Below are 26,754 nucleotides of genomic sequence, written 5' to 3' on the forward strand. Positions count from 1 at the left end.
CCAGGTCAATTTCTGTGTAGTGGTTTTGAAAACGCGAATAGGGTCGCAAGCCGGCCATTGTGACGGCCATCTTTAGATTCTGAGATGTTTTACCTTAAACACCATTTACTATGATTAAACTTTTCAGAAAAGGAAGTTGATCGATGTTTTACGCGACCTAACCCAGGAGGGTACTGGAATAACTCCACTTGCGCTAGCATATGAGACTAGAAGCCTTTGGATTGCATGTAGTGAAACCCGTATCTAAGGGGTCTATTTTGTAAATCAAGCAGTTTCATGTGACTCATCAGTAGTCATTGTCGATCGAAGTAAGCATGCATATTTCAAATGTCACCCGTCGACTTCCATACACGCTCGTTCAGATCTACTCAAAAGTGAGTAGATTTCGACTAACTTTCGGAACAAAGTGGAACTGTTCAAAAGGGAGTACAGCCATGGTTACTCGCTTTAGAGTAACACTGTCAAATGTCAAAATTAGAGTAACACTCACTCACTTCGTTTAATCTACAATTTGGGAAGTGAGTAGATGTCACTCACTTCAGAAATAATATTTTGGGAAATAAATTTATTTTTTTATCTATAAATAGAATCAGAAAAAAATATTCGAAAGGCAAACATTTTATTAAGGTACCGTGGGGCAAGTGGGTAATGGAATTCGCATAGTTGAGATTCTTCAAATTCTAGAGACTTTAAATTGAAACAAATGAGGTCGTGTATATATTTTAGCTTGACTCCCACCAAATATAAGCAGCATGCTGAAATGGATTTTTATGAAAAATTAAAAAAAAATACAGAAAAAGTTTTTGAAAAATGTCTCCTTACTTTTCACTTGCCCCAAAAGTGGGGCAAGTGAAAAGTTTTCCGTTTTGAACAATAAATTCAAAAACAAACAGTTGTATTCACGATTTCTATTAGCTTTAACATTTGTTAAGGCTTCCCAATGAACAATAACATAAATAACATGTAAACAAAGAAAATGTTATTCTTTTCACTTGAATTTTCTTCTGTTCAGTTATGTTAGTTGAAATGATTCAACAACATTATAACTGCAACATTTCCAATGTTAGTTCTTACATTATAGGGCAGCAATTGCATTTCTGCTCTGTAGAATTTCCACCGCTCGTTATTTGTTTTTGAGATAGTCGGATATGACGTCAGATAACTCTTCGGGAGAAATCAAACGGAATCCTTCAATAACGTATTTAGAATCTTTTTTATGTGGATAAACCTATACCCCATTTTTATGTTTTGTACTAGCTTTACATAGACATTCCACGAGATTTCCGTGTATTCTCTAATATTGCAACGTTTCAGTCAACGTCTTCCTTTTAATTGGCTGCCCGAAGTAGACATAGTAATATTGTAATGTTTGGCAACATCTTTTAGAGAAGTTCCATGATTTCTAATAGCTTTCAACGCTTGAGTATAGTGTTTCTTGAATTATCAGCACGTTATGTTTTTCTATGATAATTGCGAACCATGTTTACTTATGGCTACTTGAAGAGAAAACACAAATTCAATCTCTAATGATAAACTTTTCACTTGCCCCACCTTATAAGAAAATTGACGGTGTTTAAATTTAGTTACTTTTAGGTCTACGTCAAATTAATTCTAAAACTTTTTTTATTGCAGTTTGAAACTGTCACAGAGGACAACTAAGAAGTGGTACAGGAAATTGTTTTCCGCAACTTTTTTCCACTGAAAATATTAAAATAAGATTGTACGCCGCCAACTTGTTACGGAGTAACAGTTGACAGGTTAACAATTTTTCGCTCTATTATGCAATAATGGCTGAAAAATTTCAGAAAACTCTTACCTATCGTAATGTTCTCAATGGCCTCAAAGGTTTACGCATGAGTTCAAACCGTTAATTCACATATTGAGTAAAATATATCAATTGTTTTCACTTACCCCATTTACCCACTTGCCCCGCGGTACCTTATCTCATACACATATGAATAGTACATGATATTAAAGTAATAAAACTGTGATGTTTGTGTCTATTTTTTTCGCTTCTCTGGAATGGATCCCCGGAGGATATAAATCTTTGGGGGATCAATTTAAAATGACATCACGCGGCAACTTTCAGCGGGAAAAAAACCTAACGGTCCGCAGTAAACTGCGAGCCGTGTTTACCAAAAATGAACGATTTTGCTGCGCATTTATACACTCAATGTTCATCCGGTGAACATTGACTGAATGTTGATCCGGACATTAGACCGAGCCAGTAGCATTTCCGGAAAGATTGTAAAGAATCGATGATTAGTTCAATAAAAAAAAGTATGACGGTAAAACTCACTGTGTATAAACTTTTTTCTTGCGGTTGTTCGATCAAAACTTTGGTCAAGTCCTTGGTTACTTTCAAAAACTCCGATCTCGCTTCACTTGATATCAGGATTAATAACAACAGTAACAATTATTCAACTACATATTGCACAACTTGCATGTTCGTTTTAGGTAATTCTACAGATTTTAAGCACTTGTTTTACTAATTATACATTTTCTTACAACGATATTCACTCCTAAACTTGGAAGCCGAAATTTACACAAGTATTTGACAGTTACAAAGTGAGTCAAATATGTTAGTGTTTACTCAAAGTGAGTAAGGTCGTTTTCTTTCATATTTGAGTAACAAGTTACTCACTTGGATAAAATAAAGTTACTCACTTTTGACAGCTAGCATGAAAGTTCAAAAGTGAGTCAAAGTTACCGTAATTTCGGGTGAAATTGATCATTTTCACGGTTTTTCTAGTCTGTTTTCTATAATGTTAACAATGCCAAGCAACTAAATACAGGAAACAAGTACGAAGGTGAGCCTCATCGACTCATGTAGCGAAATTTTCTAACAAATGCTATTTTAGTGTTAACAAATATCTCTAAAAAAAATCAGGGGATCTCATTTCGGGGTGAAATTGATCACTTGTCAATGCCATTATTGTTAGTTTTCAAAACAACTCTACATGATAAATTTGAGCTCCCTGAATCCGAATATTCTTGTCAAATTCTTAACAATGCAATATTTATATAAATAACGAACAGTTAAACTTCAACAATTACGCGGAAAACGCCTAAATGTATGCAATTTCCTAAGGAATTCAATGATATCTAACAGAAATTCAATTAATTCAACTATATGAGCTAATTGGTACGAGTTTTGGTAATGAAATCTGGTTTAGGGATATATCTCAAGCATCCTCACAAACTTTCAGGTTTATACCATGTTCAAATCCTTGTTTAGAAATAAAAGTTTATAGGTGTTTGTCAATACTGCACCGTGCATGATTTTGAAATTTTACATTATTTTCACAATAATAAACATTCTTTAACGCAAAAAAAACTTCACAACACACAATTCGACAATAGTTTCGACAAACAACGTTCATTTATTGCAGCTTACATTGATATTTGTGCTCCATTACGTATAAATAAAATCGTGTGATACGATGATCAATTTCATCCTTCTGATCAATTACACCCGATTTTACGGTACTCTCTTTTGAGTAGATTTGAACGAGTGTGTAGTAATCTAGTCACAACCTACTGTCGATAAACACGAGTAACAGAGCCGAGTCGAGATAAATTTTTGGTCGACAGTGACTCCAGTCGAGTCGTGTTTGATCCGCTCGACTTATAAAATAGGGCCCTTAATCGTTTGATTTGAACGTTCACAATAACAATTTGAAAAAAAAACTTAACCCTGTTGGAAACGAGTTAATAATTTAGAGCCAATACTTTTATTTTGAAGCAGTTTGGAGAACGTTTATGTGAAATGCACTGTAATAATTATTATTTATTTGCAAAATAGCGAAGTAAAATGAACTATGAATACTAGTATTTACAATTGTTAAAGTAAAGCAACTTCATATGTTCAATGCTAGTCATGTAATGTACGACCATTCCGTATGACATATGGATGCAAAAAATGCAAATTTGACTAAGAAAACTCTCAGTTAATTCTTGTGAAAATGGTCATAGAAAATAATGGACTATGTCAGTAAGGACATAATGACAAAAGGAATAAAATGCTGGCAATATGCCAAAATAAAATTCATGTCGTCTAAATCTAACTGTGCAAAAATCGAACGGTAGTTTTTATTGGATCTTTCACGGATGTCTAGATTTCTGTGATAAACTCGACATCCCTTCAAGCATAATTCCGCTGCAACATTTTCCATCGTTTAGACTCAACGATTACCACAGTCCGATTCATTGTGCACAAATCACGCAATTGCGCACATCAAAGTCGTTCAACTATTAATAGTTTGAAATAACCTATCTTATGACAGACCTTACTTGTTGATATTTGCACTGCGAAATCATGTGCGAGATTCGACTGTGATAATAAGAGATTTTGCGTGAGTCTTAATGGGTGTAAAAGTAGCAATATTAAAACTTGTTTATCACCGTAATAATGACCATGAATTAAATTTACCTATTTTGAACATGGTAAGGCCAGGAAAGACCCACAGAAATATGGCGATTAATAGGATTAGTGACTGACCCATTTTTTGTTCAGTCATGTCTCTTATAAGACGCTGCCACGGCAATATCTCAACAAATTATAATAGGATGTAGTTGATTTTTTGTTTGTGACTGGCACATACTATGATTGTACTACCTATAGAATTTCATCTAAATCGTTTGGACGACAGTTGAGGAATTGCGGTGTGCGTAAAGAAGTCATGCACAAATTATGTCACGCTCCAAGGGGGGGAGGGGGTCAAGCCAAGCGTGACAAGCCTTACAAAATTATCCGAGGACTCATACAAAAAACGTGACAAAGGGGGGGGGGTCGAAAAAGTTGAAATTTAGTGTGATATAATTTGTGTACCATCCCAAAGTGGGTGGTAGCGTCTAATAAGAGACCTGACTGTATATGCATTTCTCAGCGATCTCAAAAGATAATTTAGTTGTATTGAACAATGAATAACGAATTAGACTAGTCATAATATATCTGTAGCTTAATTTACAAGAAAAACTTCAGAAATAAAAAATGTGTTGCAAAAATCGAACGATCGCTAACGATATAACTCCTAAAATTGAAGCGTGTCAAAATCAATCAGTAAGGGTGCCAAAATCGAATTGTATAAAAACGAACCGTGCCACTGAAGCCATGTCTGATAGTTTAAATATTAGGACTTAAAAATCGAGAAAATCCATGAGCGTTCATAGCCCATACACTAACATGCGTTACATTTTCCACTATTTCCATCTAATTTAATCAGACTGAACGTCGAAGGTGGTTGTACACACCGGGACACAACCTCATTGGAACTTTGTTTTCTATTTGTTTTTCTCTTACCTTTCTGTAACGCAAACTAATATCAACTCATCACCGCTATCCGGTGGAATGAACTGAAAACCAAACTTCCTAAATCATATCTACCCTCCAGGATGCACAGATCATACAGTTTCTGGGTGTAGGACTACGTCATTTGCTGTGCATGCCAAGTTTAAGGTAACGAAGAAATCAATTGGCCAAACATAGTATCAGCTCGTTCATTTTATCACCCGTATTCGTGATATGTTGGATTTTGAATTTATCATTCATCGCACGCCATACCTAGGGAAATAGAGCGCCACCACAAGCTTTGACCATATTTCAACCATCCACCAGATACAGACTCTTTCTATATATGCTTCTTCGTTCTGAAGAATACCTCCGTTCTATGTCACTTCTGCTTATAATTTGTGATAGCATAAACACATCAATCACCGCTTCCCGTCAAGGTCAGGTTCACTCTCAAGGACGAATAAATTTCGTCGCATACCCGGTTAAACATCCCCAAGGTTAACTAGGTACCGTTTGCTCGTAATGGTGTTGTTCGCTTCATCATGTCCCAAACCAATCACCGTGGGTGGCTCACAATCAAACCGCTATACCTTTTTGTGGTTACACAGTTTAATAATAACATTGCATGACGGACTCTGCTTCGAGCCCTGTATATATCACTATATTTCTGTGTTGGTTTTAGTTTCCTTTACTAACTAACGTTCATCCTGTTTGACATCACGCGAGAACTCACCGGTAGCAATCTTACGAAGCAGTAGTTGAGAGCAATTTGCATACCATTAGATATAGATCGGCCGGATAGGCCCATCCTCATTCCTCTCACTTCGTACTTTCTGTTTGCCTGCATCCATTCCGTTTTTCAAGGACGCGCAGAACGGTTGGACACCGCTTCGGAAATTAATTATTTATCTGACATTTTCCCCATCTTGCAGGTTGCTCCATTGCTACAAATCGATGACGAATCGTGAGGACGAAATAGTCGCTGGTCAACAGCAGACCACAAACGGTACATCGCAAACCAACAGCAGTAGTATGGGAAGTGGTGCGACGGCCACAGTTACCGCAGCCATTCTCGATCCACACCTGGCCGGTTCGGCGACCGGTACCACCGACCTCTCAGAGTACGTGTCGGGACACCACAGGCCGCCCAGTGGCAGTATCGATCACATTGGTGTCGAGGACATTTCTGACCTGGCGGCGGCCGCTGCCCATCATCACCATCACAACCACCACCATCACCATCATCACAATACCAGCAGTGAACTGTGGAACGAAAATCCACCCAGCAGTGCGTCGTCCGGTTTCAGCGACGACGACAGCCTGGCCGGTGCCGAAGGCGACCCAAAGACAATAGAGCAGATTGTACAGATGGTGCGGGAACGGGGCAAGCAAGGCCTGATACGGGAGTACGCGGAGATCAAGGCTCGGGCCCCCGACGGAACGTTCACGCATGCAAAGTAAGTTCCGATGGGATATGGGCAGCATTCGTGCTATATGCTGCCTCTAATCAGATTAGTAGACCCAGGTAGACATAAAACTCAGACATGGGAAACGAAACACGGCACAACCGTCGGTATCAGTTTCAAGAAATTTCAATCAATAGACAAATAGAAAACCTTTTAGTTTTTTTTGTGCATTATGGAGCCATAGCATATGCTAATTTCTACTCGTGTTTCAATGTAAATTATAAGATATAAGCGATTTGGGGGTCCAAAGAGAAAGCCGATGGATATGTTGTCAGGATATAGTCTTTACCTGTTTGACAATCTTTTGAAGCGAGAAACTTTTAGCCATGCTAGTGCGCACATTTAAATTATTTTACAGGAATCCGTGAATTTCACCATAATCTCAAGAGCTGAAAAAATCGGTGAAATAAATTAAGTTTTCGGTAAAATTTCACCGGAATCCGTTGAATTTCGACGGAATCCCGGTTTTTTATTTTACCGAATAGACGGAGATTACGGTGAAATTCACGGATTCCTGTAAAATGATGCGATGTGCAGGGTTGCCCTTGGCTTCACTTTATACCAAGAGATGTTAGAGCATTATAAAACAAATATTCTAATTTCGAGTTAAATTTTGAGCAAAAATTACGGTTATTCTTCGCATTGCTAAAACAATGCGCTTTGCCAAAAACGTTAAAAGCCTCACCACTCAGCGAATAATTAATGGATTCAAACAAAAAAAAAATTTCACCATACTGGTACACACATCTAGTTTCTAGAAGTGCCCAGAGGAACTCGGGAATATTTCTGTGGCCGGAGTTATTCGTGTAAAAAGGGCTATTTTTTTGGGATATGCCAAGTTATCGTTATTCATTTGCAATGGTAATCGTTTTAATAGCATAGCATAGACTGACTGTACATGTCAATGGTTGCTATTCCGTGATTGATCGGAACTGGTAATAATTGCACTGCGATCCAAATGAATAAGCGATTGGAGTTTCCGCTTACTCTCGGAGTGCAATTTTAGCAGATCTAATATTATTGATCAATAACGACGCCGGCCAAGTCCTTACAGTCAGTTGGGATGGGGATGGAATGTTAGGGTGTAATGATTGTTGCTTCTAGAGACCGAGAATACCTCTGCATCTCCACAATCACTACGGGAAGGGTGTTTATCAGTGGAGAAGGAAAAGATCTGGGAGTCACCTTTGGTCGGTAATGCGATCCATGGATAAGGAGGAAAAATAGGACTTATACTTAAGGCGAAGTAGGCCGTCATTGAAATTTGTACGCGTCGTTGATGATTGTTGCTATTTCATCTCACGATTTCGAATCAAAGAAAATCAGTTGGTTTTGCACTGACACAGCTGAAAAAGTATCAGCATACTTATGCATTAAGTTAGCGCGTACAGTGATACTTTTTCAAGCCAATATAAACTATCAAGGCTGAGTTTTATCACTTTGAAATTGCAAGCAACAAAGTCATCATTGCTGCTGAAACGACTGACGGGCTACTTAGCCTTAAAGCTAGTTTTTTGTCTCGAAAAGTTTTTGGTAGAAGATTTAAAATAAACGTTAACATCTATAACGTCGAACCATTCAAAAGAAGTTTTTATTAATGACGAAAAGAGAAAAATATAGGCATATATTTTAAATTATATAAAACAGGAATAATGCCGACACTTGTAGTGACGAATCATACATAGTTTGTTTAAAAATTACATAAAAGTATTGCTGTCCATTTATGTCTCAAGAAGAAAAGTCTTTGGTAGAAGTTTTAAAATATATGTCAAATTATACGTCGACATTCATAATTCAACAATTCAAGAACATTTTTTTAAGTAATGTCAAAAATTTTATATGTATACTAGAATTGTACAAAATAGGCATTAATGCCGACACTTGTAGTGACGAACCACACAAAGTTTGATTGAATATTACATAAAAAACATATGTTATCATAAGCATGAAACGAGCTCACCAGTTGGTAATTCATTCCCGACTGAACACGAATATCTTTTCGCACTCACATAGCGCGAACAGCAAAACTTCTCGGAGCCCCGAAAACGAACCGTCTTGCTTGGGCTTTCTGAAGCACTGCCCAGCAAAATGCGCGAAACGAAAACCAAACTCCCGGCGTCCCGAAAACAAAACGTCTTGTTTGGGCTTTCCAAAATACTGCCCAGCAAAACACGCGAAACGAAAACCAAACTCTCGGCGTCCCGAAAACGAAGCGTCTTGTTTGGGCTTTCCAAAATACTGCCCAGCAAAACACGCGAAACGAAAACCAAACTCTCGGCGTCCCGAAAATGAAGCGACTTGTTTGGGCTTTCCGAAGCACTGCCCAGCAAAATGCGCGAAACGAAAATCAAACTCCCGGTGTCCCGAAAACGAAGCGTCTTGCTTGGGCCCTCCAAAACACTGCTCAGCAAAACGCGTCGCAATGGCAATCATTTTAATTTGCATAAATCATTAAGATCTGGTATTCAACATTATAAATGAAGAGGTTTGCACCATTTAGAATGTACCGCTGGCCATTCGGACTTAATGCCCTGAAGAACCGGCTATAGTATTGATAGATACTAAACCTTTTTAATTTCCTTTCCGAAAACTAGAGATCAAAGATAATAGTCACTAGAATACGTTCCAATAAGCTTAGCACAGATGTTAAGATATAAATTGGCCACTTTATCGTAAATTTAAGGCGTCACGGGAACCCGAAAATAGTCTTATGTAGGGTCAATCAAATGCAGAACACATGGGTATCCAATTCAATCGTTTCTTAAAAGCTTTACGCTTACCGTCGGACGGGGCTACTTTTGATTCCAGGGGCTACTTTGGACACTCAACTTTTGTATTTATTAGCAGCGTAAATATTAATCTGAGCTATTTTGTGTCTTCAGCACTTTTATTAACCAATATGTGCTCTACCACTAAGCATGATGTTTTCTTGGAACAACATCAACAATAACAGGATAAACAAGAAAACATTTCAAAAAAGCCCGAATAAATATTCACAAGGTATAAAACATTGGCTATACAAACATTGTTTGAATTTTACCCATGTCTTGGAAACTTATTGGGAGCATGACAAAACTATCGAATCGTCATGTTTCATGAAAATCTTGTGATTTGTTTTGCTTAAAATTGTTGTTTTATTAAAATAATTTATCAAAGGTCTTATTGTTGCGACTTTTATTTTATTATAATGTTTTGATTTGTGTATTTTACAACATAAAAAAATAAAATAAATGTTTGTAAAAGTGAATAGACATAAAACACATATATTTCAATACGTTCCAATGCCAAACTCACAACATGATCTCTAAAAAACTATTTTTCGTCATATTTTACATGAATTTGCAGTCAGTGATGGAAAGTGGCGAACGCTTCATCTGAACCGGAACAAAAACAAAACCAAACGCTCCCGAGTAACTGAAGCTAAAAGTGATTCGCGAACGTGTTCGGAGCTGCTCAGAGTCATATTGTGATTTTGGGAAAAAAAAGCTGCTTACCCTCCGAGATTTATGGTTTTCAAGGGCTTTTGACTACAAACTAGTAGTTTACTGTCGATATGATGGTTATACAATTAATTTGTCTGTCAAAACCATAATAAATCACACCTTGCTCGGTTACTCGCGAGCAAACGCTCGCGAGCTTGTTGCTACTTCTTTTGACATGTTCTCCCGAGCAGACGGGTGCGGGCTTACTCACACCTAGCCAGATCCCGAGTCTGTGATGTTTGTTATGCGTTGGTATACACTCGTGAGCTGCTTCGTGATGCGAACTTTTCCAGCACTGTTTGCAGTACAGAACAGAAGCTAAAAGCATATTACAAAAGCAAACTTACTTCTTTATGATTTTGCTAAACTTTACTTCATAGATTGCGTTTTTAATGAAAATTACTTACAGGTATTAATGTGATCCTTCAACATATCGTTCAAATAACAGTAAGAATAGAAAAAAAGAGTTTTTGTACATAACTCATTTATCATCGCAGTACCTAGTAGTTACGTCGTTCGTTTATGTCAACTTGAAAATCGAGAATTCGTAACTGATAGTTCCACTTAAAAGGAAGTTGAAAATTTAAGTTTCATACTGCAAACTGAGAATAGTGAATGGCATGTTTCGTTGAAATTTGTTATATATGTGTAATTGATTCTAGCTTTGCAATTTTCTACATTAGGTTTATCAATGAAAAACGTTCCATAACATCACAGTGGACGACAATCTATTGAATCAGTTTAAAAGTTATAAGGAAAAATCATTTCATTAGCAAATTGTGAAAATGTCCAAAGTAGCCCCTTTTTTGTCTTGAAGGACACACTTTTTTCGCTATTCAAGCATTTTTGTTATTTATTGATGGATTAGCCTCATATTTTGCACATTTGTTACGTACATATACAACTTAAATATAGGCAAAAATTATCAACATCTATCCATAATTCTAAGAGTTACAAATCCTCAAAGTTAAAGAATGTGGAAATAATGTCAAAAGAAGCCCCGTTTGACGGTATGCGTTTTTCTTAAAATTCCATGATATGTTGCTCACATTATACCCGATTCCGGAAATTTTCTGTGACTTGAAGTTTGGTTACCTTTAGAGGCACAGAAGCACCGGAATAACTCCGACCACAGGAACATTCCTGAGATCCATTGGCTATTTGTAGAAACTAGATATGTGTACGAATATACTGACAAAAATTGTCGAAATCTGTTGAGTATTCGCTAAGCGGTGAGAGTATTAATATTTTTTCTTTCACTCAGGCCTATACGGCCTACACTCTAAGACAAAACATTTATCTAATGCCTGGGCGAGATTGTGATGGAATCCTGGACACTCTTCTCACAAATCTTGCACAGAATTCTTACAAAAGCCGAAACAGCACATTGCATCATCAAATAATAATATGTGGAGAGGTGATGAAGAAGGTCCGTTCTGTAAACCTTTTACTTGTTGTTTTCAACTTCTAATGTTCTTACTTATTCAGGTTTTACAGTGATAGAATTTGCATCGTTTTTTAGTAATCTACTTGGGAAAAGGGCGTATAATGTTCGGGAATGTGAAATTTAGGACCTCTGATGGGGCCAACAAGTTTCCTTCAACCATGCTTGCATAAAACGGCAGTACAGGGGATAGACAAAATTTAACCTAAATTCAAATGCTTATAACTTTATGAAAAATGGATTAAATTGAATACCGTCAACGTACCAGTACCCGCTCATGTTCCAGTAGCCCGCTCACGATTTCAAAAAGTAAGGTAATTTTTATTAATACACAAAAAAATGTCCACAGTATGATTCAATTTGTCGATTTGAACCGTATAGCGGCTATAGTTTTCAAATTTACTTTGTGTAAACTTATCGTTTTTCAGTATGAGCGGGCTACTGGAACATGAGCGGATACTGGTGCACTGATGGTACATCCAGAAGCATACGACGGCACATTTTGCTCTAGTTCCATCCATTTGCTTGGCCATGCATATAACCTACCAGACACCGGAAATGTTCCGGATTTTCCAAGGTATGTCCAATTTACTTTTTGTCTCTTGTAATTTTGTACTTTGTGAAGGTGTATCTATATGTTTATTATTTTCGTAGGAACTAGAACCAATTTAAAATTGAATACCGGTGAACGCATTAAGATTCGTTGGAAATTTTCCGAAAAATGGCCATTTCCGTAGGACTTGTTCCGGAAAACATGATTGATCATGGTTGTATTTCCAATCATGTACATATATACTATCCGAAACGATATCCAAGTGGGCATCAAACTTGAAAATGACGTTTCCGGAAGCTTATTCAGTACTATTAGATGCACTGACCACTCTACAAAAGGTTCCAGGTGCCCCGGGGAATTTGGCCAATACAAAAAATGTCCGGACCATATGCTAAATATCAAGGTTTTTGAAGGTGATTCTTTCGGAAGCACTTGCACAACCCCCGACTGTCATGACCACTCTATATGTAGTTTGGACATACAAACATCACTGACCATATTTTCCGGAATAAATTTTACGGAAATGGCCATATTTCGGAAGATTTTCAATGAATCTAAATGCGTCCACCGGCATTCAATATTCAATTGGATCTAGTTTTTAGGAAAATTGTGAACATCGCACAAAAATACAAGCGAATGAAAACAAATGCCTCCATTTCCGCTCACTGGTGTAAAAATTGATTTTTCGTGTCAAAAACCAACATTTTTCGCACGGTTATATTCTAGCGATACATAAACCGTTCAAATGAAGTCGTCTGACATTATTTTTATTTGATAACACAATTCTTTATACTTATTTAAAGCACAAGACCTCGTGAGCGGCTATTGGGTCACTAGGTATTTTTATATAACCGCTCATGCAAAAAATTAAACAAAATTTTAAAGAAGAGTCTATTTTAGTACACAGCCTTCTTTATTGGAGTGGTAGGTATGGTTTGACCATAAACAATAGTATTGATCGACGCAATAGTTATTTTATAATAAAGATTTGAACACATAACTGCATAAAATATAATGAGTGGAATCTGGTGCACCGATGGTAGAGGAGTGATTTTCAAACGTAGTTCTATATTTCAAGCAATCCTAAATAGCACACCAGAGCAATTCTCGCTGAAATCAGGCCGCTATCGGCACCCATCGTTAGAATTCCAACCTTATGATTGCTAGAATATGCTAAAACTAAAGGGTGGTCCTTTCCTTTTTATAAATTTTAGGTATTTCTTCGCTTGATATGTCTCATATTTTCCTTGGAACACATTTTGGCCGTCTTCAGTGTCGTGTAGTAGACTCGACTTAACTAATTAAGCTAAGAAGCAGGCTCGGCTCCAGTAGGTACGCTATGCCAGAAAAAAGAAGAAGAAAAAGAATATGCGTAACCTGTTTTAAGTGGTAGCCTCGAAATTCAACATGTTAAATGCTCACAAGGCGACAAACACTACTTCAAATCAAGACATTATTTGGTCGGCGTTAAGTCAAGTTCAAAACATGGGAAAATTTTATTATTCTCTCATTAGGCGGCATCCACAAATTACGCAACGCTCTAGGGGGAGGGGGGGAGTAGGCTCGAGCGTTACGACTCATACAAAAATTTGAAAATTTTCATACAAAAAACGTTACGGAGGGGGGGGGGGAGGGGGTCAAAAATTTACAATTTTAGCGTTACGTAATAAATGGACGCCGCCTTAGATGCGAAATAACCTTATCTCCGTTGCACTTTGACCAGATTTGATGAATGCTGTAAACTGCGAGAGATATGTAACAAATTTACTTTGAATGACTTATCAAGTGAAGAAATACCTAACATTTATTTAAAGAAAACAGGATTTTTCGCAAACTGTTTAGTTAGCTGGCGTACGAGGGGTTCACCAACTCAAGAATACCGAAAGGACCGCTCTTTAGTTCTAGCATAAACAGGCGGTCAGTGACATAAAATTGGGATTCTAAAGAAGGGTGCCAATGGCGGCCTGGTTTCAAAGAGAACTGCTCACCAAAACCTTACTGAATGTTGCAATTTTGAATGTTTTGAACAATATTTTTATCAAGGTACATCGGGGAAAGTTGAAACTGGGGTAAGATGAAATGACTAAGTATCACAGTAGAATGTTATAATAATCAAACATTGAATTGTTAGAACACTAAGTTAACAAAAGGAACAAACTTGTAGGGAAGAACAATCAACCAACTGTTATTGACATCATGATACAAAACTTTGCATTCCATCTTATCCCACCCATTTCAACATTCACGGTCACGGTTCTGAATTGGCAAGATGCACTTGCATATTACTGCAATTGCATCTTATTGCCGAGTCTTAGACAATACGACCGAAAATACCCTCCCATAAATTGAATTATGCAGGTGCCCATGCCCAAAAAGCGTTTTACCTTTTATATCATTCTGGGCGTTATATTTCCCCTCGACATATATTAACCCTTAACAATTCAAAATTCAACTATCAGGTTCTGTATGTTACGATATAGCTTAAAAATGGGTATTAGAAAATTGCATGATATGATAATCCCTGGAATGAACTACAACCTATAACACAGCGTAACAAAAATGACATGTTTGCGTGTCTCAAGAACCAAATTATGTGTCTCTAGTAGATTTGGGGCTGCTGAATCTGATGCCGTTCTCAGAAATGTTCCAGCACGTCACAATTTTTAGCTACAGGTCGCCAAAGTTGTACAAAACACTGCTTTTATTAATGTTTACATGAAATTTAAAGTACAATTTATCATACCTTTTTGTAATCTAATCCACCAAACATGCAAAATAGAACTTGAACTTTCATTTCAGACATAATTTGATTGAAATTGCGCAATTAAATTGAGATTAAACCGATTTTTTCAACATGCTTGCAGTCTCCATACAAAATTCTTCGCTTCTTCTATACGGCAAAAACAACAATTCTCTAAACCATCAAAAAATAACTTTTCCGTATCGAAAATAATACAAACTTTAATGATAAGTATTGTTATACACATAAAGTTTGAATTCAGTGGCAAATTAAGCCAATATATTACCTTACAAGCTGGGAAACTTGCATGCAAGTTGGCTGAAATAGTCATTTTTTGCATTTTCAACAGTCAATATCTCAAAAACTGGACGTGCTATGATATTTATGAAAACGGCAATGGATTCAGCAACCCTTATTTAAGTGAATAGCGGTATTTTGGTGCTAGAGACAAAAACGTGTTCCGCAGTGTAATTTGTAGGTAAAACAAAATCCACAGACATCAATAATAGCTATTTCTGAGTAAATATTCATACTTTTTAATCGTCTAATTTTAAAAGGTCAGACTTCACGTTACCCTTCCCAAGAAACTTTTTCCCAATTTTTTGAAGGTTGAATATTAGTATCCCCATCTAAATCAACGTTCAAATAGGTAAAACGGATTTCATTTTTTTATATGAATTTAATTTACTCAGTCCAAATGGCGCAAGCGCTGCTTCGTTGAAATCTCAATCTTTCTCAGCAGCAGACTAACAGGCGGCAATTTCCTTGAAGGCACCTGCCTTCGAAGAACGCATTCCACGAAACACAATCTATTGGAACTAATGCAAACATGTTTCTCCCATCGTTCCAGACTGCGCAATAACCTAGCGAAAAACCGTTATACCGACGTCCTATGCTACGACCACAGCCGGGTAATTCTCTCGCAGGAAGCCGACGATCCGACCTCGGACTACATCAATGCCAATTTTGTCGACGGCTACAAGCAGAAGAACGCCTACATCTCGACTCAGGGCCCGCTACCGAAGACATCGTACGACTTTTGGCGGATGGTATGGGAACAGCACTGTCTGGTGATAGTAATGACCACTCGGGTAATGGAACGAGGACGGGTGAAATGTGGACAGTACTGGGAACCGACTGAAGGTGGCGTCGTCGAATATGGATGCTATCAGGTGCGAACGCTGTCGGTGGAAGCCAACGAGGACTATACGGTAGCCGAGTTGGAAGTGAAGAATTCTAAGGTATGAGGGCAAATGAAAATTAATTCCTGGCATAGGGTATCATCTAATATTGCTTTCCTCATTCCCAGACTGATGAAGTGCGCTGTGTATCCCATTGGCAGTTTACCAGCTGGCCAGATTACGGAGTACCTGCTTCGGCGCGAGCTATGTTGAATTTCTTGCAGCGTGCTCGTGAGAAGCAAGCCGAGATGGTCAAGTCGCTGGGTGACTTGTGGGCTGGTCATCCCCGGGGGCCTCCTATGGTGGTGCACTGCAGCGCAGGGATTGGACGAACGGGGACGTTCATTACGTTAGATATTTGCATATCGCGGCTGGAAGATGTCGGAACAGCTGATATCAAAGGAACGGTGGAGAAAATTAGGGCTCAGCGAGCGTATTCGATCCAGATGCCAGATCAGTATGTGTTTTGTCATCTGGCACTGATTGAGTATGCACTATCCCGCTCGATGCTTCAGTCGGCGGACCTGTCCGGGTTCGACGACCGGGAAGACGACTCCGATTAGAACGTGTGCTCGTGGTGAAAAGGCTATGTGAGCTTTTTGTTTCGATTATTATCATTTTTGTGTAGACTTTAATTAGGGAATGTGCGAATTATTGTTGGAATTTAAGAGTAAGCATGTGCGCCGTGAGAATACATATTTTTAAATCTTTAGATAAAAGATAGCGAAGATGGAGAATATTTTTAAAATCTATAGAAACAATGTTTAGAAATTACAAATCGGAAACAAAAATCAAACTATCCTGTTTCTTTCGTTTTCCGCGTTTCCAAAACCGTTAATTTTAATGCCAACCAGTACTGCTATCGAATACCTATTTAGTATGTTTTTGCTATTCCCCCTCTATCTAAACCGTATACACACAGTGGCTTTGCGCCTATCTTTCTTACCAGTTGGCGTTCGTAGTCCACTAAGATTTGCTACCGTATTCTCTCGATTTTCCCACAGAGAGGTTGTAAATATTATTCGATTAGCTCACATTCTAGCGATTCTATTATCAAGTACGACAACGCATACCGAACGCAAGTATATATCATGATCTTTTAGTAATAACCCAAACAAAAAAATCGGAGTGAATCTATTTGACATAATGTGTCTAGGCAGAATGGTTTTTGGCATAACAGTATTCAAGATTTTTTTTTCTAAAGATGTCCCACATAAACTTCAGTTAGGATTACGAAAATGACCATAAAGAACTGTACTTCCAAGACGAATGTTTCAAACATTAAATCGAAGCGGGCGAACAATCAGCGTTCCGCCAACATAATAGACATGGAAACAAACATTAATTGATAATTCTGAAATCTAATCGGATTGGTAATGCAACGTTTAGATTTGATATTGTAAAGATAATCAAAAGGTTCAACAATCAAAACTGAGTTCGATTGCAACTTCTGTAGTAGCTACATAACCCGTTATGTCAAGAGGTTAGATTGCAATACATTTTATGTCAAATGAAGAAGCTTCATCACGACCATTTAGTTCAGTTTGTTCAATGGTCCTTTATTGGATGTTGTATTTCAATAGCCATATCTTTTCGGGTCGATGAGTTATTGAAATAAGATGAGCCTTCAATATTTCTAAGGCGTGCTTTCAAAATAATTATTCCAATTGTGTTGTACCGAAGAGATGTGTTTATGACATACGAGAAGCATCTGTCCTCATTTCAGTCAATGCGTTATCAAAAAACAAGATTTCATCATCAATAGTAGTAACACAACCATGCATTACGGTATAGAGTCATAGAAATTTCAGCTAAAAATATGTTCAAAGAGAAAGAACAAGAAATGAAGGAAGAACATAAGCCACTATTCTCGCTTGTAAAAAAACGCTATATATTTTGCAAACAAGTAACAAAACTAACCGAAACAGTCCAGTGAAAGTTGAAGGTTACGCGAACCAGAAATAATAGGAAGGATCAATTATTTTGTCTATTTATTTTTACTAGAAACGTAGCTACGGACCAGATCTGGTTGATAGTATCGGTAAGCAAACGAAAACAACAAGGAGGAAATAGGTAATAATCGAGTCGATTTTTGAACACATATTCAAATTTCCATTACCTACTTGTTGTAAGTGAGCGAAAGATCATCGGTAGACGATAATTCTGAGTAAAGCATATTTTACCATTTCTAACAGTAGCTGCAGCTGAAAAAAAAACTACTGCACTAGAGCAAAGAACCACAAGGAGAAAGTACTTTTACCATCCTTTTACAATACAAAAAAAAATAATTCAAGCATATTTCAAATAAAACATGAAAAAATATTTAACAATGACAAAATAAACGGATAATTTAGTGAAATTATGAAACCTTCACAAGGATCAAAAACACGTAACTGATGTTTAACAAAACTCGTAAAGTATATTAATTCAATGGCAAATTAAGAATTAAACAAAAACACACACACAAACGTACATAAACAATAATACAAACTGCGATGCAGAAGAAAAGAACGTCAACTCATCAACACAAGTGCAAGTTAACACATATTCACAACCTTTGTAGACGTGGTACGCAGGTTCAGAAAAATACAACGTTCAATGTGCAAACTAATTGGACACGTTTACACAAATACAATCACACCATTCGACACTCACGTACACACAAACAGTGGAGTCCACAACAGTCCAACACAAGTCGCATTATTAAGTGATCTACAAATAGTTTAGCTGTTTATTTATTGGAAATTGGTCGAATTGTAGGCACTCACCTGCACATCAGCAGGCTACGAATCGTGTATCAACGTTAAAAAAAAACTATGAAACAATTATTAAGTCACGTTCTGGGCGCAACCAATATATGGTAACTCTATTGCTATTGAGAATCAATAGAGCACGGTATCGAAGGCGAAAGAAAAATAAACGCCGGCATTGGAGCGATTGAGACGATGAACCGCGCATGAATTTGCGAACATTTTGTTGTCATATGTAGGACAGTATAAGGATATGAATCGTTGCGTAACGATAAGATATTGAAAATTAATAAACAGACAAAAGCTGTGCGAGAGAAAGGAAATACAATATAAATTTGAAAAGATGAAGGAACGTGATAATGTCCGCTAGATTAATTTTGATGACATTCTTGACTCGTATTATGATAAGCATATCACAAAGAATTAATTGTGCAGTCATCCTGTCTTTTTTACAAATCTGCAAACAGATCCCCTGAGAAGGTAATTCAGGGAATGCGGGGATGACACACCAAAGACGACCCGCTGAAACCAGCCTATGCACTGTACTTGAGCAATTCTTTTAGAATTGCTCAAGTGGTGTGAAGTGCATCGACATTACCCTTGGCCTCCTCAGACCCTTACCTCCCCGGAACCACCTTACGGTATTTCTTCGGGGCAGTCACCCTACAGGTATGGATCAGTTTTGCATTATACAAATACAAAATATTTGCTATTACACACCTTTTTTTATGCAGTGACATTACAAACCACTATCCCAGCAGATGAAATTATTAAATAATTCAGTTAAATTGGATTTTCTTCACCGTTAAAGATTTATGCATGCACGATAAATGATGTTATATTGAGGTACCGTGGGGCAAGTGGGTAATGGATTTCGCATAGTTGGGAATCTTCAAATTCTAGACTTTTTTTTAAACAAATGAGTTCGTATATATTTTTAGCTTGATTTCCATTAATAAGCAGTATGCTAAAATATATTTTATATAAAATTAATGGAAAAAATACAGAAAAACGTCTCCTTACTTTTCACTTGCCCCATAAGTGGGGCAAGTGAAAAGTTGATCGTTTTGAACAATAAATTCAAAAACTAACAGTTGTATTCACGATTTATATTACCTTTAACATTTGTTAAGGCGTCCCAATGAACAATAACATAAGTAACATGTAAACAAAGAGAATTTTATTATTGTTACCTGAAAGCAAAAAGAGATTCCACAAAGCACTCGCACCAACGGAAAACCTCGTAAGGAACTGTCATCGTGTGCGTGAAAAAAAAAACAAAAAATATCTCTCTCCTTGTTTTTCTCACAGAAAACCGAAGAACACATCAGCAGCTTCGTAGTCGCGAATTTTCTTCTGTTCAGTTATGTTTGTTGAAATAAATCGACAACATTATAACTGCAACTTTTCCAATGTTGATTCTTACATCATGGGACAGAAAATGCATTTCTGCTCTGTAGAATTTCCACCGCTCGTTAGGGGTCGTCCATAAATGACGTAGCATTTTAGGGAGGAGGGGAGGCTTCTCGAATTTGTGACGATATGTGACGAGGGGGAGGGAGGGGTCCTAACTTGTGGACGTAGCATTTTAAATAATTCAAAAAAAAGACACCTACACGTTAATGCTTCCAGTGGACGGTCATGTCCTTTGAAGGAAGCACCACACTAGACAATGGACTAGCATGCAACGCCCAGTGGCATAGTCGGAAAACGTTTCTGACGAAAAGTTGTCGGACTGAAGCGGGAATCGAACCCACACTTCTTGACACGATGCGGCTAAATGCTTGGTAGCACTTGCCGCACGGCCACGAAGCCCACAATTTTTTCGTTGAAAAGAGTTAAAAATTTGATAAACAGTGTTTTTGATCAAACTTCTTTGTCTGAATTTTTAAACTTTAGTTAAAAATTCAAACATTCAAAACATCAATATTATAAAATTTAAAAAAAATCTAAGAAATTTATAATTTTCCTGACAATCAAACAAATTTCATAAAGCTTTATATAGTTATGTGAATTTTATATTGTATTTGTGTCCAAACTATTTTATTTGTAACAAATCAAAAGATTATTAAGGTAAGTAAAAATCAATGCTTTATAGACTTGGAAAATATCGTTTTTCATTTATTAACCCTCTAATACCCAACCCCGCCTTTAGACGGGGTACACTTTGGAATTTTGTGTATTTTTTCGTAGCTCGGAAATCAAAATTATTTTATTTTTGGCTTAAACCTTGACTCATCCCACGCATGTAAGAAAAGTTTTTTATGAATTTTGAAACTTTTTTGTATTTTTGAAAATTGTTTGAAAAATTGTATTCTTATATAACCTATAAATGCCCGGGGTTAATTTAACGTGTTATATAAAAAATCATACCTTTTATATTTTTCTACGATCGACCTATCACAAAAGAAGAGCCTGGTGGTATCAAAATAATTGGGTCCTAAAATTTTTAATGAAATCTTGTTTTTATTTAATAACACGAAAAAGCATGTTACTGTAACTACTTTAGCAATTTTTCCCGTTCAAATAATGGCTATATCATGTTTAAACTTTAATTTAAAAATTTGGTCCATAAATGAACCTTGACACTTAAGATCATGTTTGACGTTCGCTTAGTCGACAAAAACACCACAGGGGTTTTAGTTCGACCACTGGGGATGTTCCTATCTGACATTTCGTAAGGGACACGGAAAACAAAATACACCCAAAATTTGAGTTTAAGCCAAAGGATGTGACAAAATCTAAAAAAAATGTTTTTTGGGCTTAAACCAACGGAAAACATTAGAAAATTGAGTAAACATGTGTTTTTGGCCTAAACTTAAGCGTTTGGCACTAAAATTGGGACAGGGCTTTAGGACCCTATTGCAAACCTGTTTTTTCGTTAGTTACACGGAAAATAAAATACGCTCCGAAAAAAAAATTGAAAATTTAATATGTTTAAAAGTACCGCAAAAATTTAAATTTTTATTATTGCCAAAAATCAACAACCAGAAAAGGTTTCAAGAAAAAATGAAAAAAGCTAGGGATGTTCAAAAATAAATATTATAAAAATCAAAAACCAAAATTCAAAAATTCACGAATAAAATAAAATAATTGCCCAGAACGTGTTTAGAACGATTTTAGATAACGAAACATAATATTTAAATCGAAAATAAAAATTTGGGTATTAGAGGGTTAACAAGACATAGAATCAACTTATTACTTTAATTCACATGTTTTTTTCGAGCTTTATTTCCTCAAAATAATATATAATACGCTCATGTAGGTTAATATTAACGTTATTAGCTTAGCTTAGCTTAGCTTAGACTGACTACACATATCAATGGTTGCTATTCCGTGATTGACCAAAGCCAGTGAATATGCACAAAGAATCAACTAGAAGTTAGGCTGGGATTGGCCATAATTTTCTGCAGTGTGCATAATTCAGTGCCTCTATTTATACATGGTCAATAACGGCGCCGGCCACGTCCTTGCAGTCAGGTGGGATTGAGGGAAGGAATGTTAATGTGTAACCTTTGCTATTTGGAGACCGAGGTTACTGGGAGGGATGGTAGTTAATGAGGAGGATCGTTGGGTCACAGGATTCACTTTGATAAGCGATTAGACCATGAAAAACGATTGTTTGTGAGATATAAACATGCTTAGGTATATCATATTTTCAATAGACCATTTCCGTCAGACCTTACCCCCTATTTTTATATTTTTCTTCGAAAGACGATTATTTTTAATGATTATTGACGCTTTCAGATCTAATTTATATGCACTCCTGATTTTATTGTAAATTTTTGAAAATTCGAGAATTTACCACATTTTGAGTAGTGCGGCACAGTTGTTTCAACCCTGTGGGTAAACAAAGTGGAGATTTTCCCACAACTTTCAAAACCCCTGCGCTGAGTGTTTGTAGATATGACGAAATGTCAATGTCAAATCAAGCACACGAGACGACACGACAAAATGGAGAAATCTGAGGTCCGATGGGCAAGCTTCGTTGTAAATGAAGCCCATCCTTTACTATTGTACTTATAACAAAAACTTTTACCGGAAGACGACTGCTAATAGACCGTTTTAAGCTTAGCAAGTGATGGAGTTCTCCTTGGAAGCATTTCTGCAACGCTGCGGAACGTTTTCTACAAGAGGGGCATATTGGCCGGTTTGTTTTGAAACGTCAAGAATTGGACCGTTTGCAGATTTTTCGGGGAGACCTACGAGAATGGTAAAATGGGGAAGTATGTATAATCCATTGGTCATATGGTTCCGGAACAGCTTGACGACATAAGCAGCAGATATCAAACGGTAGGGTAAACAGATATAGGCCCCCTAAGGAAAAACTGCTCTATCGTAGTGGCAAATCCATTACTTATACAGTTTTTGGTGTCAAAGTGTTATTTACTTAGTTAATCATGCTTTGCATGCAACTTTCTCTTGCCAGGTAGCTTCTAAAGCGAGTACAAGACGTTATCTGCAAACGGTCCAATTCTTGACGTTTCAAAACAAACCGGCCAATGTGCCCCTCTTGTAGAAAACGTTCCGCAGCGTTGCAGAAATGCTTCCAAGGAGAATTCCATCACTTGCTAAGCTTAAAACGGTCTATTAGCAGTCGTCTTCTGGTAAAAGTTTTTGTTATAAGTACAATAGTAAAGGATGGGCTTCATTTACAACGAAGCTTGCCCATCGGACCTCAGATTTCTCCATTTTGTCGTGTCGTCTCGTGTGCTTGATTTGACATTGACATTTCGTCATATCTACAAACACTCAGCGCAGGGGTTTTGAAAGTTGTGGGAAAATCTCCACTTTGTTTACCCACAGGGTTGAAACAACTGTGCCGCACTACTCAAAATGTGATAAATTCTCGAATTTTCAAAAATTTACAATAAAATCAGGAGTGCATATAAATTAGATCTGAAAGCGTCAATAATCATTAAAAATAATCGTCTTTCGAAGAAAAATATAAAAATAGGGGGTAAGGGCTGACGGAAATGGTCTATTGACATGGAAAACTTCAAAATAGGAGTAAACAATGTCGTCACTTGAAGTGACGAACCGTATAAAGTTTGTTGAACAAATAGCTGAAAGCAACATTCCTACAGCTGTTAGGACAAAAGCATGTGTAACAATATTTTACTCAAATTGAAAAAATAAATCGATTGGCTGGACCATCACATAACACTCCTATGCCGACACTTACAGTGACGAACCATTCAAAGTGTTTTGAATAAATTGAACGTTTTTCAAGTCTACACTTCTAGCACAGACAAACAGACTGAACCACTCAAAGCTTTATTTTTATAAAAATAAAGGTAAAGGCAATGGATTTTATATAAAAATATAAAACAAAAAAAAAATGAATTAGAGTACATGCTGACACTTACAGTGACGAACCACTCATAGTTTGTTGAATAATCATATTTATGTCCCACTGTTGTAACGATTAAATGTGCGGTCATACATATTTTATAGATTTAAAAAAAAGCATGAAACGAGCTCACCAATTGATCCTTTATCGTTGATTGAGCAGCCACAATTTTCAGCTTTATTTGAAGCATACATACTGGGCTGTATGAATAGCATGTAGTAAAGTTGAGTTTACTACATTCTCGGTAGTAAACGCTATATGTGGAACACGAGTGGAACATGTTTGTGTCATTTTCCTTTCTACACCTTTCGAACATACTACAAACAACGCATTGCTATGAATAAAGGTAGCATTTACTACAAAGCTACTGGTAGTTAGCTTCAGAGGTTGCTACACATGCTTTGAGATTGCGGAATTGAATGGAATAATTTACTTTTGAGTAAAAATCATGGGAAAACGATATGAGTTTTGATATTTCGGAAGGTATTTTGAGTTTTGCTTAGGAATTCTAAGGTTACGAAAACATTCGCCCGCCAATGCTGAGATTCCGGTAAGATTACCGGCAGTAGCAATTTGTAATATCCGTGTGAATTCTGGCATTACGATAATTATGTTATTTTCTAGGAATTTTAGGATGTCGGTAGGAATTCAGATATTTATAATGTAATTTGGAATTTTATTTGTAAACTCTGACATCTCAGATTTCCTTTTGAATTCCGGAATTCCTGTAGGAACTTTGGGATTCCGATAGGGATGTCGGATTTTTTATGATAATTCTGGAAGTTTAAATACCATTCTAGGAATATTGCGGAAATATTAGGAATCTGGTAAAAACTTAAGAATTGGGGTGGGAATGGGATTCCGAATATTGATCCCTTGGAATTCTGTGGGTATTTTTGAAACGGTATTTCTGTAAGAATCTATGAGATTGCGGTGGGATTCCTGCGAATTATTGTGTGAATATTTGTAATTCTGAAAATCAATCTTCGTAATTATTGTAAAAACCTTTAAGATTCCGTTGATCTCCAAATCCGTTGGAATTTCAAAGCAAAGCTGGTGTCCCTGGTGTCGGTAAATATTTTATAGATTTCAATGGGATTTTTTGTTAAATCGACAAGAATTTTGATAATTTCAAAGGGAACCCTGGTGTTTTAGGGGAGATCCTCATTCAATTCTAACGACTACCAATGGAATCACTACAATTCCCATAAAAATCTCGACATTCTAAGTTCTAGACATTCCAAGGATACTATCAGAAAACCCACCAAAATAACGAGAATATTGTAGAAACACTTAGAACTTCCGGAATTCAACATGCTGTTAAGAAAACACACGGGGAGCATCAAAATTCTACCGCAATTTCACCAGAATCTCAGTACTGGTGCTAGAAGTGCTAGAAAATATGTGGTTCCAAATTTTATGGCTGTAATCTCAAGATCTCTTCATAGATGTTAAGCTAGCATTCAAAAAATCATCAATCACTGGCGTTGGCGAAGGCCGAAAACCACCCAGAAAATTCTTTGATGTACCATCATCATAAAATCATAGACATAAAGAGAATACCAGACTAATCGCAAAATTACACTACAAATTTTGTCGAATAACGCACCTTCATGATTTGTGCAAATTGTCGCGTAATCGATTAGATTCCATGCATTTTCTTCATATGCATGATTGTATTAATTTTAGGCGTCACTCTGAATAGATTGTTCTTTACGTGCAGAATCACTCTGCACTCTGAATGGAAATTTCTTAACGTGCAGCTTCAGTCACTGCTCATGTTCGAAAGTAGTAAGTACTACATGTTCGAAAAGTTTTTTATTCATACCAAAAGTATAGTAAACTTTGTGGATTTTGTTTTTGAGTAGATGCTACATGTAGTAAAGTTCAAAGTTTTTTATTCATATCACCCACTAACTGAGAAACGCTAATCTTTTTTCGCACTTGCGCCACGCGGACCGAAAACAATTGGTCTTTATTCCGTCGCTCACCCTGCAGGAGCGTGCCATGGAATCGGAAGACCACACACTATTGTTCGTTTAGTTAAGGAATAGATTCTCGTGCACATTTTCAACTTAGAAAAATAAATACTCACACGTCAGTTTATATGACACTTTCATAGAAGCACGCACCTTGCATTCAATGTACAATCCAACATAATGCGTTACATGTGCGTTACTTGTTGGTTTTGTTAGCTACGACACCATCCAATATATGGCAAACATGGTGGAAGAATATTTTTATTTTTGTGTGACAAAATTATTTAGGTGTGAGTCTTTTAGAGAGCAAAATCCTCAATACTAACGTGAATATTTCTATCGCACTCGCGCTACGCGGACCGAAAACGATTGGTCTTAATTCCGTCGCTCACCCTGCAGGAGCACGCCATGGAATAGAGCTTAGTGACATTTGAACACACGTAGACTAGCATACGCTCGTCATACACAGTTTGTTTTTGTTTTCCTTAAAAGAAACTTGCACACGCTTTCCAG

At 36.9% G+C, this 26,754-nt stretch overlaps 1 protein-coding gene across 3 annotated transcripts in view; it reads left to right on the top strand.

Annotated features, from left to right (window-relative positions):
• LOC5566564 (tyrosine-protein phosphatase non-receptor type 9) overlaps window positions 1-19,188 on the top strand; it is a 206,880-nt gene extending 187,692 nt beyond the window's left edge. For all 3 annotated transcript variants that reach the window (XM_021851024.1, XM_021851023.1, XM_021851025.1), the window contains 3 exons: window positions 6,226-6,750; window positions 15,829-16,219; window positions 16,288-19,188. In XM_021851024.1, the coding sequence (XP_021706716.1) occupies window positions 6,226-6,750; window positions 15,829-16,219; window positions 16,288-16,722 (1,351 nt within the window). In that variant the 3' untranslated portion in view covers window positions 16,723-19,188. The remainder of the gene's footprint in view (window positions 1-6,225; window positions 6,751-15,828; window positions 16,220-16,287) is intronic.
• Window positions 19,189-26,754: the final 7,566 nt, after the last annotated feature.

Source organism: Aedes aegypti, chromosome 3, assembly GCF_002204515.2.
Source record: "Aedes aegypti strain LVP_AGWG chromosome 3, AaegL5.0 Primary Assembly, whole genome shotgun sequence".
Taxonomy (NCBI): Eukaryota; Metazoa; Arthropoda; class Insecta; order Diptera; family Culicidae; genus Aedes; species Aedes aegypti.